The sequence below is a fragment of the Gymnoscopelus microlampas genome (assembly GCF_963454915.1).
Source record: "Gymnoscopelus microlampas genome assembly, chromosome: 21".
NCBI classification, from domain to species: domain Eukaryota; kingdom Metazoa; phylum Chordata; class Actinopteri; order Myctophiformes; family Myctophidae; genus Gymnoscopelus; species Gymnoscopelus microlampas.
In genome coordinates, this window is record NC_139958.1 from 24,078,469 (window position 1) to 24,094,808 (window position 16,340).

The 16,340-nt window shown below is 40.0% G+C and overlaps 1 protein-coding gene across 2 annotated transcripts in view; it reads right to left on the reverse strand.

Annotated features, from left to right (window-relative positions):
• sppl3 (signal peptide peptidase 3) overlaps positions 1 to 16,340 on the reverse strand; it is a 41,512-nt gene that overhangs the window by 17,293 nt on the left and 7,879 nt on the right. Inside the window, exons 2-3 of one of the 2 annotated variants that reach the window (XM_084046563.1) lie at positions 9,259 to 9,336; positions 733 to 821 (exon numbers count right to left, since the gene is read on the reverse strand). In XM_084046563.1, coding sequence (XP_083902689.1) covers positions 733 to 821; positions 9,259 to 9,336 — 167 coding nt within the window. Of the gene's footprint in view, positions 1 to 714; positions 822 to 9,258; positions 9,337 to 16,340 lie in introns of both variants that reach the window. The other variant, XM_084046562.1, reaches the window with a different exon arrangement.

Consider the following 16,340-nt stretch of genomic DNA (forward strand, 5'->3'; position numbering starts at 1 on the left):
TATCTTAAGTTCTAACATACAGTGCATATTATCCATTACATTTCAGGAAAACTGTAACATGGAGTGACACTTTTCACAGAAAAAACATATATATATCTAACTAATGTTGTAAGCATTAGTAACACTCAATGCAAGTCTATGGTTGTCTTACGCCATTTTAGTGTTTCATATTGTCCCATTCTAAGCTGATATGGTGCTCTGTCTCCTCTATATTATACCATCACTCTGGCATGGTATCCAATTAGTTTTAATGAGGATGACTGCCTGTACATGTACAGTATGTATGTATGTCAATCTTTTCGCAATGATCCAATACACTGTATCATCATCAAATCACAACACAAGGCCATGAAACTTCACATAATTAGATCACTAACTCAATATCTGACAATATGGTGCAATTTGGTGGTCAAAGGACAAGGTCGGTGAAGAGCCACACATCTCAATTATGTACAGTAGGTTGCGTTTTAGATGGGTTGCTAGGGAACATTGCGACTTTGGTGCTCTATTTTTTCCCGTCGGCACTTAATGGTGAAGAATTTGGCAGCTATGCAGGAAATAAAGAGTAAATCCAATCCAATTTCCTAGACATTCATAATGAATATCTGGGAAATCCATGATCAGAAACGCCTTTTTTCTTTTCTTCTTTTTTTTAATTACAATAATACATTCATCCATATAATATGCAGTACGCCCGAAAGTGTTGTTTCTCACCATGTATATAACACTCACTGTTGTTCGAGTTGCCGTTGTTGAACCCCGGCGGTAAAGGATTACCGTCCTTATCCTTCTCCTGGTTCTCACAATCCATGTTTAATGATCTGCACAAGGAGACACCAAAGAATGGAGAGGAGGTAAGAGGTGCTGGACAGCGACGTCATTATGATCTGAAGACCATATCAACTGCTGTTATGAGGTAATGATGTGTATAGGGCTGCGAATGTCGATTATATTCTTAGCAATTATTCTATTGATTACATTTTTGATTACCGGTAATCGAATAATCGAGAAGCACTTTGACAAATTGACAAATATAATGATAAAACTGACTGAACTGATTAGTCTGATTAACTACTTAATCCCTATTTTATACTTTCTTGTACCACAGTGTCACGAAGAAATACAGAAAACAGTCAATGTACAAGCTCAACAATATCTGAAAAAGAAAATGAAATAATTTAGTTTAATTAAACCCTAGATGTGTATACTAATGGATACATGGACGTTTAGTCAAAACGTCTACACGTCTCACGTCATTCAGCGCAAGTCCAAGTCAAATAGCAGAGCAGGTCATCGTGAGCGAGTTGCAAATATTTAAGGACTGCTGACCACAGCTATTATAAGGGTTAGGAAACATGCAGAGGCAGAGGCAAACCCTGCTCACTCCCAATGCTGCAACATGAGCAGCATATGTTAATGTGTCAATGTCAATATTAGCTACTTCATGTGAAGTCAGTCACTGTGACGTGCAATTATGAGAGGAGTGACATGCAGCAAAAGTTAACCTCAAAAGTTAAGATATTTTGCTAATAAGAATGACACATGCACAGGACTGATTACAATACAGAGCTGCTGCGCGCAGTCCTAAAGTGTCATTTGTAGCATTAGTGGCATCCCCTATCCCCTTTGTGTGAAAGTGAAATCACTATTGACTTTGCATTGTTTAGAAGCCCCTGAGTTTGCCCCAAATTCAAATTTGGGGCAAATCGGACACTGTTAGTATTATTATTTTTGCAAAACAAGGATTTAGGTGCTGAGAAACTAGTCCACGCCTTTGTCTCCTCCAGGCTGGATTACTGCAATGCACTACTCATCGGGATCCCTAGCAAGAGCCTCCAGAGGCTCCAGTCCAGTACATTCAAAACAGCACTGCTAGGATCCTGATGAGAGGGCGAAAATACGACCATAATACACCTATCCTCCGTTCACTTCACTGGCTTCCCATCTCCTTCAGAACGGAATACAAGCCATGTTTTAAACTCTGTAGCACATTGAGGTTAGCAAAAATGTTAAGTGCGTAATAAATAAAATGTATTATTATTATGTATTATGTCGATCAGTCCAGTGGTGTCTGAGATGAGCTCTTCAGAGCTTCAGAGTGTGGCTCCTACTGTATGTGGATCTCTGCCATCATGGTGACGCTCATATTGACGTCATATTGATGATGTCATAGCTCATAGTGACGACGTCAGTCTTGCTCAAATATGGAGGGACGGTGGGCCTCTTGGCTTGCACGGCAATGGTTTATATTGTGTGTGATGTTAGACCACTGCTCATGGTCACAGATTTAATGATGGAAGAAAGGGGTGAGTCCCAATATTTCCTGACTCGAATCTCCTGTTCCGAGTGTGCCTATGCCTACGACCTCTACTGCCAAACACTGAGGAATGGACAGATCCCTTCAGAGGCCTTTCAACAAGTAAGCAGCTCTGCAATCAGTCAGAAACAAGGAGACACGGGTGAACCCAAATCAAACAGTCATCAACAGTTTTACAGGAGAAGTAAAGGAGAAGTAAAGACACTGAAAAGACACCAGTGTATACACACTGAACCTTTCTACTGAAAACTGTGGCAAGAGTTTCAGTCAGGTAATCAGAGACCTGCATCTCCACACTGGAGAAAAGCCTTTCCACTGCAAACGTGACAAGAGTTTCAGTGGGTTAGGTAATCTACAGAAACACCAGCGTCGCCACACTGAGAAACAAAACAAAAGAACCTTTCCACTGTCAACAGTGTGACAAGAGTTTCAGTGTGTTAAGTGACCTGAAGAGACACCACCAGTGTATCCACACTGGAGAAAAACATTTCCGGTCTTTGTAATTGTGTTTACAATTTGAGCTTTATTGTCACGTCACCTGTGATGTGAGAATGAAGATGATTCTGACGTACTTATCCAGGAGACATGCCATGCATAGTTGCTGCTTCATAATGTTCATCATACTCTAATGATTAGAGTGAAATAAATCTAATTTGGATGCATTAGCTACAGTACAGGGCTCGATATTGTGAACTCGAAATACGAACACCAAATTAAAGAAAGCTGGGACTTTATGTAAAATGCAAATAAAATAAGTGCTAATTTCTAAATATCCAAATCAAATCTAAGTTTCTCAAACTGATTCGATTTTTTAAAACATTGCTGATCTACAAGCTCAACGCGTTGCATCATGATGCATTTTATGCCTGTAGAGCTGCTATTTAAAACAAATCCAAAGACACTTTGGATGAGGGCAATTTAGGGCTAGTAATGAGTAAAAAGAATATCAAATAACAATGTGAATTTTAAACAAGTAATGTCAACAGGTGATTGTAATCATGGTTTGGCAACTATGAAAGGCCTCGTCCCTTAGGAGCAAAGATGGACCAAGGATCACCAGTTATAATAATAATAATAATACCAGTCCTTTGGGGTATTTTCTGTCACAGAGCATTAGCACATATGTGAAAATTGTCCTCTGCATTTAACCCATCCTTACTATTAGGAGCAGTGGGCAAGTGCCAGTAATACAGCGCCCGGGGAGCAGTTGGGGATTATACGTCTGACACACAGACAGGGGCCGGAGGGCCAAACGGGAATCTTCCGTTTCCCATGCTGCACCTCTACCCAGCTATGAGTGCCAAAACAATGCTTGAGAAAATTATTGAAATGTTTAAAAACAATGTTCCTCAAAGAAAGATGAGAAGGGATTTGGATATTTCACCCTCTATGGTGAATAACATAATTAAAATATTCAAGGAATCTGGAGGAATTTCAGTGGCTAGGCCCTAAAGGGTAAGGGTGCCAGCCTAAGCTGAATAACTGTCCTCTCTGATCCCTCAGATAGCACAGCTTCAAGAACTGTCATTCATCTAGAAGCGATATAACCACATGGCGCTGTCGACTTCTCTGGACTCTAGGCATCTGGGATCGCACCATCACACAGTGTAAACGTGTGTTGTGCTCAGACAAATCACTATTTCTTTTTTGGAATAAATGGATGGCATGTGCCAGACTGCTAAGCAACAACACTGCAATAAAATTACTAATTAATAGTACAATCACAAAACTAATTTATCTTTGACAAGTACATAGAGATTTTGGAACATATTTTCCAGGGAAGCCCATGCATATTTCAACAAGATAATGCAGAACCACATTCTGCGCACATTACAAAGGCATGGCTGCCAACCGGGTTCAATTTGCTGGGGAGATGGGGGGAATCCAATCCATGACTCTGCTTTTGATATGCCCCCTCTGATCATTACTTTTTATAATACATTTTTCACATATCAAACGTGTGGAAGAAGAGGGTCAGGGTGCTGGACTAGCCTGCAGTCCCGACCTGTCCCCAATACATAATGTGTGGTGCCTTTCAAAAATGTTAAATGCGACAAAGACCCCATACTGTTGCACACCTAAACACTTGTGTGCAGGAAGAATGGGACAAAAATCACACCTGAAACGCTTCCTCAGCATCTTCAGTCCCTACAGTAAATGTCCCAAAATGCATTTTAAGTGTTGTGAAAGGGAATGACAACATTACAAAGTGGTAAATACTTTACTGTCCCAGCTGTTTTGGAAATGGCAAGATTCTACATTGATACTGTATAAGTCTAATGTCCGTTTATCTGTACATTCACTAGTTAGTATTAGGGATGTCCGATATTATCGGCCTCCCGATATTATCGGCCGATATTAGCATAAAAATTGATATCGGGAAAATATCGGTATCGGTTTTTTGCTTTTTTAAATAAGTTACAGGAGTTCTTACTGTATATGGTGTGTGTGATATGAAATTTGAGCTTACCCTAATCACAATAATCCCCGCATATATCGGTATCGGTTGATATCGGTATCGGTAATTAAGAGTTGGACAATATCGGTATATCGGTTATCGGTAAAAAAGCCAATATCGGACAACCCTAGTTAGTATACTTGGTATGTTACAGACTGAGGTTTATTCTCCTTTCATCCTCTCTTCTCATAATGTTTCTACAGTGCTGGTATCCTTGCTGTCGTTCCTTGTCAGTTTGCCTCAAACGCACAGAGAAGCAGAGCTGCTCCTTGTGGGCGATGAGGTTTGTGTGTGTCACTTTCAGAGCAAAGGTTTTCCACTAGAAAACCAGTGGTGTCACACTGCAAAAACAAATAACACTTTCAGTCGTACACTTCTAAATAAAACCCTCATTTACGCAATTCTTGTTCAATTCGTTGTGGGCTTGTAGATTGGCTATTTTTGACAATTCTTGAAAAGTATAAAATAAGGCTTGAGTAATTAAATCCAGGAAAAGACAACACTTGTCATATCACAATACGCTAAATTCCAGACAATGTTTAGTCTCATATCCCGATATTGATATATTGTCCTGACCTAGTTGCAGGCCTGAATGGCAGGAATGAAATTAAGTTGAACATATAACATACAAGCATCACATAACTTGTGTTCATACTGTCTGCAATAAGATACAGGTCAAAGAAAATATAGAAATGACTGCTTTCTTTTCCCCCCTTTTTTCATACCGTCCCAACTTTTTCTGATTTGGTGTTTGTATTTCGAGCTCGCACAGATTGACTTTCGGGAGCGTATACGACCAAACGGTCGCAATTTCTCCTGATGACATCATGGATTGAATTTAAATCACAGGAATAACATTTGTGACTTCTGTTTCAGGGTGGATCCACTGGAATACTCAAGCACAGTGAATTTTTCCAAATCCAACTTCTCTGCCAATTTCCACAATAAAACTGCACAGGAAAATGTTACTATGGAAGGCATGGGAGAAATAGGTTTGGAGAAAATCATTGTTATGGTAACTGTGAAGAGCACTAGATGGGTCTGAGGTGACCCCCAAGTGTCCAAAACACATAGGCCCCATTTTATTTTATGGCTCTTCTAAAATAACTACGAGCTCACATTGCGTGGCATCACGACAGCTTGAGCTTGGAGATCTGCTCTTTTCAAACAATTTCAAAAGATCCTCTCTTATGGGGGTCCCTGGCACAACATCTTTTCAATGTGGGTCTGTGGCCAGATACATGATCGATTTGGAGGTCCTCAACATAAAAATGTTCAAGAACCACTGCTGAGGAGAAGCGGAATAGTGATGATTTATCCAAGGTCAGAGCTCCTGGACCCTAGCCAGGCAGAATGGTCACTCCTATTGACTTGACATGGAAAAATGAAGAATACAAATACCACATGTATTAAAGTATTCATCTTGTTAACTCTTACTGGTACCTCTCTGCTAACCACCAGGGATTAATAGGTTCATCTTATATCTCCACCATTCCCTTTTAACCCCTGAACCAGTTCAATATACAGTAGGTTGAGTCTACCGTATTCCACAAAATACAGCATGAATTACCCTTTGAACACAACCCGAAACAGCAACAGCATTTGTCAACATTAGCATCAAATTGCCAACATTGTCAAATTAATGGGGACAAATCTTGTGTAGGTTGGCCACGCCTATTGTCCCTCCGGGTCCTAGAATCTAGACTACCTTAATCAGAACTTATGTTTGCATATTGTAGGCCTAACAGTTGAAACAGGTGTGGTACTGTCCCTTGTCAACTGAACTGTGTTGCAATGTTAACATTAAAAACAACTGTGCACTGTGCACAACTATGTATGGGAGCTGACTGACACATCTGCAAGAAAAACAACTTGACATTTCCTGTTTAGCAATCTATGGCTATGTACTAGAAAATACCAGCCATGCATCTTGGCTTATAATGGTCAGCATGGATGCAGTTATTATTACAGTCTTTATTTTAATAGTTACTGTAATAAAACTGTACTTGTGGAATCCTAATATTAGCACATTTTTGTTTAGCTGCTCTCCCAAGACAGTTTTACGACTGAGTTGTCTGACCAAGATCTTCCCCCTTTTCAAGCATTATTTATTTCAGTTGCATTTTGAGAAAGGAGATGTTTTTTGTGTGCTAATCTTAAATTGCCAATAAATTGTACTGTATATATCTGCAGATGAAACTGCATAATTAACATGATTCAGAAGTTTGCGGAATTATAGGTATAGTGTACATAAGGTCTTAGTCTTAGTAATAATGTTAAATATTCATAAGAATGGAAAACTATGAATAACAACATGCAGACCTGGCTCAGTCACCCACTGTTTTAGCTTCTGTACATAAAGAATTTGACTTCATCAGGGTGAAAGTAATCTGAGTTCCCAGAAGTTTTCGCCAGCTCTGGCGAGGAACTTCTGGGCCACAGCCCTGGTATTTGTGGGCGGGATGTACGTCACGCTCTGAATCTGAGCGGACACGCCTCTTACCGGTCTGAGAGCTGTGCAACTCGTCTAAAAAGTCCGACGAGAGGCAAACAGCAGTACACAACAATGGCGGCCGAAATTTCTCAAGGGGAAATTGCTTCCCGTCGATCCTATTTAGATGCATCACCCACTGCATGTGGATCCCGCCCCCTTTTCTTCATTGGCTGTTGATTTGAATCACAACGCAGTGGCCGCGCCCCTGCTGTCCAAGCTCCGACGCTAACCCTCCCAGACTAGGGTGAAAGCTGTGCTAAAGACATTTTACATTCACAATACTTTCTAGGCTGTGCATTAGAGAATATCGCAGCTGTCGGGAAAAAACCTTGTATGTGTTCAAAACCCTTACTTTTCAGGAAATGGAAAAAAACAACCCATGTTCCAATGTAGTTATTTAGTCACAAGCTCGGGTTGATAATACTTTTCATTCATTCAAATCCACAGAGAGAAAACCACTTTCAAGCAGGTGTCCCTATTTTGTAATTATAGGCGAACATTTAAAATTACTTTTTTTTCCTTCCAAAATATATCTACATGTATAGACAATTTTTGCCACTTTCCTGTGATATTGTCATATGACAAATTATAAAATAGGGCATTCATTTATGAAAACAAAAACATAAAAAGATGAAATATAATTATAAGGTTTCTACGCAACAGTGACGATATGAATCAGTGCATGAAAGAAAATAACTAGCTAATCACATTTTCGTTCTCATTTTCAACAACGTTTGAAAATGTTATTTGAGCTGCTGTAGCAATGGGACTCCTAACTTCAAACATAGATAACAGGCTTTGTTGCCGAATTTATGCTTGGGTAGCAATAGTAGCAACCTCAATTTATTTTACTGGATTTGCTCCCTGATCATTTCACTACTTATTCAACAACATTAAGGGTTAGGGGTGCTCACTGTTAACCACCCCCATTAAGCATATCCACACCAGTCTGGCAGGGCCAAGCTTGTTACCATAGCTACCTTTCAAACTCTGCAGAAAAGCAGAGCAATGCGGATGTAAAGTAGAGGACTAGGCTTGTGATTGGGAAATTGAGTGTTATGCTAAGATATAAAAACTAAAACGAATAAAAAGCTACTGCTTGGGATTTTGAAGGAAAAATATGGTCATGCTACTACCGTCATATTGAGTCATAAGCTGCACCATTCTGGTGCAACCTATCTGCCAGTCTTATCATCTATTATTGTGGCAGATCTATTTAATTTGGCCACAGACTCTGTTTTCAGATGAGGAGCCAGAGCAAAAAATCTTTGTCATTTTTTTATTCAAGCAGACTGTGTCTGTATGCTGTCAGTCTTGTCGCAAGTCAAGTCCATGTCAAGTTGTGGGTCAGTTGTCATAAGTCAAGTCTAATCCAAGTCCAAGTCCAGTGACAAGCTCATTCAATTTAAAAAAAATCTTAGATTATGTAACCAACAATCTGATCTGCCTCAGAATCTCCGAAATACATAAAATTGTCTGTCGTGCCCAAATTCACCTGCATGTCAAAAACATACAACCCTTGCAGAATCTTGGTGATGGAAGAAGACGTAATTATTTCCAACGTTTAAAGAAATATATAGAATCAGTTTATTCTATTTATATTGACGACCTAAGCAGAACTATTTGTTCTAAGAGCCTTGTATTTAGGCTGCAATTAATCTAACAGTCCAAGCTGGGGTTTTTTATGTTCCCTTCCCTCATGTCCCAAAAATGTTTTCACTTTATGTCCAAGTCTCAGGTTGTTTCAGTTTTGGGCCCATGTTGAATTAATGCTGTATGACCCAAAGATCAATGCTAATTAAAATGTCCTACTACTGAAGTCACATACATAGGGAGCCTACTGAGAAAAGGGCCTTTTAGAACATGAAAAATGTTTTCTAATTGCTTTAGTTTATAGGTCTTGTCCCAATGGAAACAAGCTTATGTTCTTCCATCAAAGTTCACCCCCGGCCTGACCTACTATCAATATTATGGACATTGAGGACTCACCTGAAGCTGCCATAGACGATGAGAAGAATGGAGATGAGGAAGGTGGACACCTGGCTGGAATCAACCAAGGAGTATGCCCTGAAAAGAGAGAATTATAATTATTAGACAGGCAGTCCTACAGTCCTATTATCCTCCAATATAATGATCACGGTGTAGTATGTGGAGGAAGAATTATTTCAAAAAAATTGGACAGTTAGTGTTAAAATGCTGTTTTCAGTGTATACACCCCACAGTTCATTTAGAATTCAAGGTTGGGACCTTAGAACCACCCACTTCATACATGTTTTATATCGGCTGCTACTCGCGGGAGACAAGAGACTGAGCCAATCTGCTTTTATTCTTATCATATGTATTTATTGAGCACACACCGTGACCGCATGTATATTTGATATTGTTGTTTTATTATTTTACATTTTCCCCCTTTTTTATCTACTCTTATGATTATCCATTTTGTAACTGCAATTCATGAGAGGTTGTACAGAAAATAATTTCTCACACTCTTTTAACCCATTTAGACCGGGAGCACATCTGTGTGTCATTTTAAGATTTCTTTGGCAATTTTTGGGTAAAATTGTGAAAAATGAGTGCAAATCTTTGAACACACACACACACACACACACACACACACATTTGTGACTCAATTATGTTGCTGTAATATCAATGGTTCTCAAACTTTTTCATGTCAAGGACCTTCAAAATGATATTTATTTGGCCATCTGTGTAAATGTAAGTGGGCCTTAAAAAGAAACAAATTACATTTTGAAGAGACTCCAACGAGGCACAGGAAACCTGTAAAAGGTTCAGACCCTCTAAATGAGTCCACTGGCAAACAGGAAGGATAGCAGAGGTACTGGAGCAGCTTTTAATGCATTTAATATTTTAACCCCCTCTGATCTGCAGTCTCATCCCTCCTTAATGGCTGACTGGGTTGACAATTTGGGTAGGGGTTACACAAACAATTCATCCAAACTCAATCTAGCATGACTATGAGGCACAGTGCGCTTGAAAACATATTACAGTAGCCAGCTATTTCTGATTAATTCACATGCAGCTTGCTATTCAAGATGATAATAATATGATATTTATAATAATGATATTAATGTTATGAATCTCTATTTATTTTTTTAGATATCGTTTTGGGCTTTTCTGCCTTTATTTATAGTGTATGGTGGAGATGGACAGGAAACAGGGAGAGAGAGAGCTGGGGAGAGACATGCAGCAAAGATCGCCAGGAACGCGACTCGAACCAGCGATGCGCTGTCAGGCTACATTAGAGCCAAATAATCAGCTGTACTGGTGTGATGTATCCTCCCTCACCTGAAGGTTAGCTTACTTAACGTTGAAGCTACAATCCAGGACTTATGATTAAAACAATCAGTATGGCAGAGTATGTTAAGTTAATACAATACTACAAGCACATCTGCAGTGGTTGGAGGTGGTCTCCCTAGTCGTCCATTGAGAAAGTTTGACCCTGGTATGTCTGGTAGGAGTCAGGACACTGACTCGTTGACAAAGGCAACACAGTCATTTGAAGCAGCAGTTATTTGTAGCTGAATTTCCCCCATGGGGTATTACGAAGGTGTTATGCTATATCCTGTTCCCATCCTTCTACAAAACTGACACTGCACAGTTGTCTGGACAGCAATGGATGATCAAACTCTCAAACTGCTGAAAGCAGACGGGGAGACGGCACACCTGATCGGACACGCTGCCATCTTTATTGTAGTTCGGACGGTGAGACAATAGATACAAAGCTGACATATCTGGTAGACCCGATTGCATTCATGGCTTTCAATGATCAATGACAACAGAGTACCAAATTAACTCATTGACTGCCAATGACGAGATTTCTCGCACTTTTTCTCCAAGGCTCACACCACCAATGACGAGATTCTCGCCATGTGGTGTTTTCAGTGGTTTACGATAGAGGGTGCTCTTCCGCAGCATGTGAATGATTATGATAATGATGAAGAGTACACCCAGAAATCACGCGATCACAAAGAAATGAAGCTGGTTTCGTGTAGTATTATAGGATTTATAAAAATACATTTTCTCTGCCTTCTGTTGCTTTTTGGCAAAAACAAGCCACATTCAACTGCCCATAGCTATGGAATGGATTATCCCGACGGCACACTTTTTACCCCCCGATTCCCCGAGACCCCACTACATCTTATGAGGCGATCACCGGGGGGATCGTTGTGAAGAATAATATTCTATGATTTTTCAAAGGTTAGTAAAAACGCTCAAAATCGCTGGCAAGGACAGCTATAGACGAATGTTTTAACTCTGTCAGTTAAAGCATCCAATTAGAAACGTGTATACAGTACATATTCAAAAACGTAACATTAGCTTAAAACATCTTGGCATTAGTGTCACAATGAGATTTTCCTCAGTTTGATAGAACAAATAACTTGATAATTACTGTGCAAGTGTGTATATGTTGAACATAATGCATGCAATACATAATATGGGCATTTATACTTCCTGCAGGGGTTGACACTGAGGTCTCTTTCAAAAGCACTATTCTACTTGCCTAAAGGTCATGTTCACTTGCCCGAAAAATTATTACGTCTTATTCTTGGCTGCTTCAACACCCGGAATTTCTCCCATGGGGGATTCATAAAGACAAAGTGTTATCCTATCCTACTACAAAACAGACCATGGTAGTTTGATCATTCATGGTTGTCCAGACAACAGTGCAAACAGTGTGTGTGCATGCGTTCAGGCGTGTGTGCGTGCACGCAAGCAGACGTGCATACGTACAAATTGGTGCGTCAGTGTGCTTGTGTACTTCAGTGCAGTGGTTCTCAATGTGCGGTCTGGGGAAACCGAGGGGTCCTTGAGGGGGTTATAGGGGGTCCCCAGCTAAATGATTAATATTAATCATCATTATTACATTTACAAGTAAATGCAACTAGATGTACAACAATGGCAATTTTTAAAGTTAAATTGTTATGTCTATATCTACAGTACATACTGTAGAGACAGTAAAGGATTTCTGGACCAAATGACAAGGCCATATAATACATGGAAACAGCAATTAGTCATAAAGAAGGTCTGAGGTCAGGTTAAGACATGTCAGAAGTTATATCAAAACACAATTTAAAAGAATTAGAATCAAGTCAGCCCTATTCTTTACAAGATGGTAGCAATACATTCTGCTCCAGTATGAATTGGGTCAGTTTATATAGCCTAAAGAAAACCAACTTTCATATTGTTACCATGATCGTATGATCATGAAGACACAAATTCATGCACATGCACTCATTCAAGCATCCCATATCCTGGCAACTACAAATCCAGGCCATGGCCTTTGTTACAGGCCATGACCTGGAACCGTCTTTCTCCACTGTATACTATCAAATTATAAAGTAAACATTCATGACCCACAGAAAAGTTTCAAAACATGACCCATTCAACGTTTAAAATGCAGGTCCACAGCAAGTAATCGGTAGGCTAAATGATGATGAATACAACTGCACACATTGGCTTGATTAAATTGAATTCTCACTCTGAAAATCAAGGTGGCTTTAGGCCTCCTTTCTCCTTCAGACTACCTGAAAGCGGCTAAGCGTTAGCTCAGTGTCTGAGCGAGATAAGCTTCAGAAAATCAAGGGAAACAAAGTCAGGGACAAAATTAAAAACAAATCGTTCCCTCAGGTTCATTTGGTGGACAAAAGTAATAGAAGAACTTAGGAGAGGTAGTGAGCACGTAGAGCTATAGATTACTCCCCTTTTTGCTTCCTTTTAGCTCTCCCTAAATCATTTTCTTCTCTCCTTCCTTCTTGCGGAGGAGGTCTGGCTTGGATATGTGGGATCACCTGCATGCTGACCTCTGCCGTATATAGTGCACCACAGCTTTGGAATATATTTGTGCTTTTTTTGTATACACAACACACCATCCTCTGTTAAGAGACTGGTGCTCAAAATGTGTTCCTTATACACTGGCTGAACCCCTTTAACAACAGAACAAGCATTTAATGCTTTAACACCAGGGTCACTGCAAGCCAACGTGTATTTTTCTGTATATATAAGAGTGAATTACCTATGATATAATGCCTAGCAACTTTATGTCCAAGTGTTTTATCACAGTGAATGGTATTTAGTACTGTACTGCAGGTAGCAGGCTGAGATCTCCTAAAACGTACACTCTCTTTGGTCTATCTATCAACAGACAACAGCTAGGCTGACACCCTGCAGTTGAACATTTGAGATTACTCTATTTCTCTTGATAATTAATAAAAAAAATAATAACCTGACGGTACTGCACTTTTAATAATAATAATAATAATAATAATAATAATAAGGTAGAGTGAACAAATCTGTGAAAAAAAAGACAAAAAAAGATTATGCTATCAGCCTTTTCCATGAACTGCAACTATACGACTCTAACAAAGGTGGTTTAGGGCTGACTATCCACTTGATACCTAGCTTCCCTATCCTGGGGCTAACATTCAGCGAAAATAGCGGATCTACAAGCTCACAATGTGTCCGGTTGTGACGTGTTTGTTGTGAGCTTGTAGATCAGCTATTTTCATGTTAAGATATTTAGTGTAGAGCGAAAACAGGACGGAGAGTGGGGGGACTATAGAGCCCTTGGGAATCCGGTCAAATAAGCATAGGGTTTCAGTTGCTATGTGGCCAGATCACGCTTGCACCTTTCTGGAGATGAGCATTGTTAAGTGTTGTCTTCGGTTGAGAAAGTGGTAGGTTTGGCCCTAGTACCTGACCCGTCTCTCATCTGCTTCTCCAGTCATGGGTGTGGAATGTGGTCTGGGGTTAGAGGACCCCGCTCCAAATAACGGTTCATCTTCTTGATCGTTGCTCATGCTATCGACGGGCATTAAAGCTACACTTAGTCGGCATTTAAACTCCCTAAATTACACCCTGAAGTGTTAAGAGGCACACACAATGCGGTGTACTTTGCACACCTTTGTTATCATGCATGAACTCAGAATAAAGCATGCCACCACTGCCGCTGCATAGACTAAGGAATTGGTTCTCAAAGTGGGGTCCGGGGACCCCCAGGGGTCCTTGGGGGCATACCAAGGGGTCCCCAGCGAAATTAGTTATTATAGCTTCACAATAATTTTAACCTTTAATACTTTGGCTATTCAAATAGAGAAGATCAACAAGCTCATAGCGCCGCTACGAGCTTGTATATCTTATTTATTTTTATCGTGAACATTTGTGCAAACCTTTGAATATATCAAATCTTTGCTTCTGGAGGTCCCTGGAACAAAACATTTTGAGATGGGGGTCCGCGGCCAAATACATATCATTTTGGGGGTCCTTGACATGAAAAAGCTTGAGAACCACTGGACTAAGGCCATAAGCTGCATTGCACGTTTGATACAAATGTACTCTCCCAACATCAACATGTGTCAAATATAACTACATTATCCTTGACACATCAATTCAGCTGGATATCTAAAGCAGTGGTTCTCAAACTGGGGTCCTTGGGTTGGGGGTTCCAGGGGGTCCCCTCAGCAAGATTTGTTAATACAGCATCACACTAATTTTAACCACCTTATCCATATTTTATAAGTTGGCTATAAAAAAAATAGCAGTTATACAAGCTCACAGCGTGTCACTTTGTGCCACGCAGCAAGCTTTATACCCTGTACATACATAACATACATAACATACATAACGACGCAATGTGACATAGCTCTGTTTACACAATGCAGTACTCCCACCAACTGTATATACTTTCCCCATTTTCAACTGTTTTTATTATATTTTGACACTTGCTTTGGCAATGTAAACGTATGTTTTCTCATGCCAATATAGCACCTTTGAATTGAAATTGAATTGACTGCAGTCGATACCACCAGTTTTGCTACAGGTGTTAAGAGAAACAGCTACTGCAAAAAATGTGCTCTTATAGTGGCGTTTCATTCCAACGCACCTCCAACATAGGAATGTTGAGGTTTCATTGTAGGCTGAGAATAATGAGAGGGAATCTCCTGTCTTTCATTCTGTCAATAGTAAAGAAATGACTGGAGGGTGTCTATGAGGGGAGGGGTAACATGTAGTTCACCACTGAAACAGGACACCGGGACAATGCTGCATCTCCCAACTATGGCCTGGTCTTGCGTGTCCCATACGGGCATGTTACTAATGACTGGGAAACAGACTCTGCAGGAATCATCTTTACAGATATATCAAAACACAATGGGGCTGTATATCCTTGACCCAATAGATCTAGGTCAAAAAGAACACCCAAAAACCAAGCCCATATCTTTTTAAATGACAGAATCTTAGACACTTTGCTTCGCAGCTCCCATCTTAGACGGTTTAAATGCCTAAAGGATCAATTATACTTAGACTACTTGGACTCTGGCATATTTACATGCAATCATGTGCATTGATTAATGTGCACTGTCGGGGAAATAAACAAATAAAGTAAAGAACTTGGCCAAACAAAAACTGATAAAAAAAGAAGAAATGTAAGAAATGGACAGCCTCAGACTTGTTTAAATGAAACTTAATGTCGTCACTTCCTTGCTGTCAACAGAACAACAAATTGTTTCAAACAGCATAGACCTTATTCATATTCAAGTGCCGAATGGGTTCCTCTGAATTCTGCTCACATAAGCCTGTCGAACATGGGTGAGATAAATGAATGGAACATTTTAAAACAAAATACAATCCCGGACTGTTGAGGGCTGGAGGGCAGCCCAAAGTGCCATAAGACGTCCTTGTTCACTGACAGACTAGGTTTCAATAACACAATTCCAAAACCCTCCTCCTTCAAGCCAGTGCATAACTTGACCACAATGGACTACATCACCAGGCTACTTCGAAGACCAGACTTTTCAAAAGTTGTCCTTGTGTGTGGACTGTGGACTGGTTCCTTGAGCAGAAGAGAAACAAACACAATCTCCCTCCACTGTATGTGTATTCTGATTAAATCCCATGCAGATACATTTAAAGAGATCAGTTTGAGGTCATCTAGAATGTGACTTGATAATTAGCTTGACCTTTTTCAGGTGCAGTTTAACACACTGAAGTTTCAGGCTACTTCCAATTCCACGACTATTTGACCCACGTTAGGATGTAATATGCTACATACATGT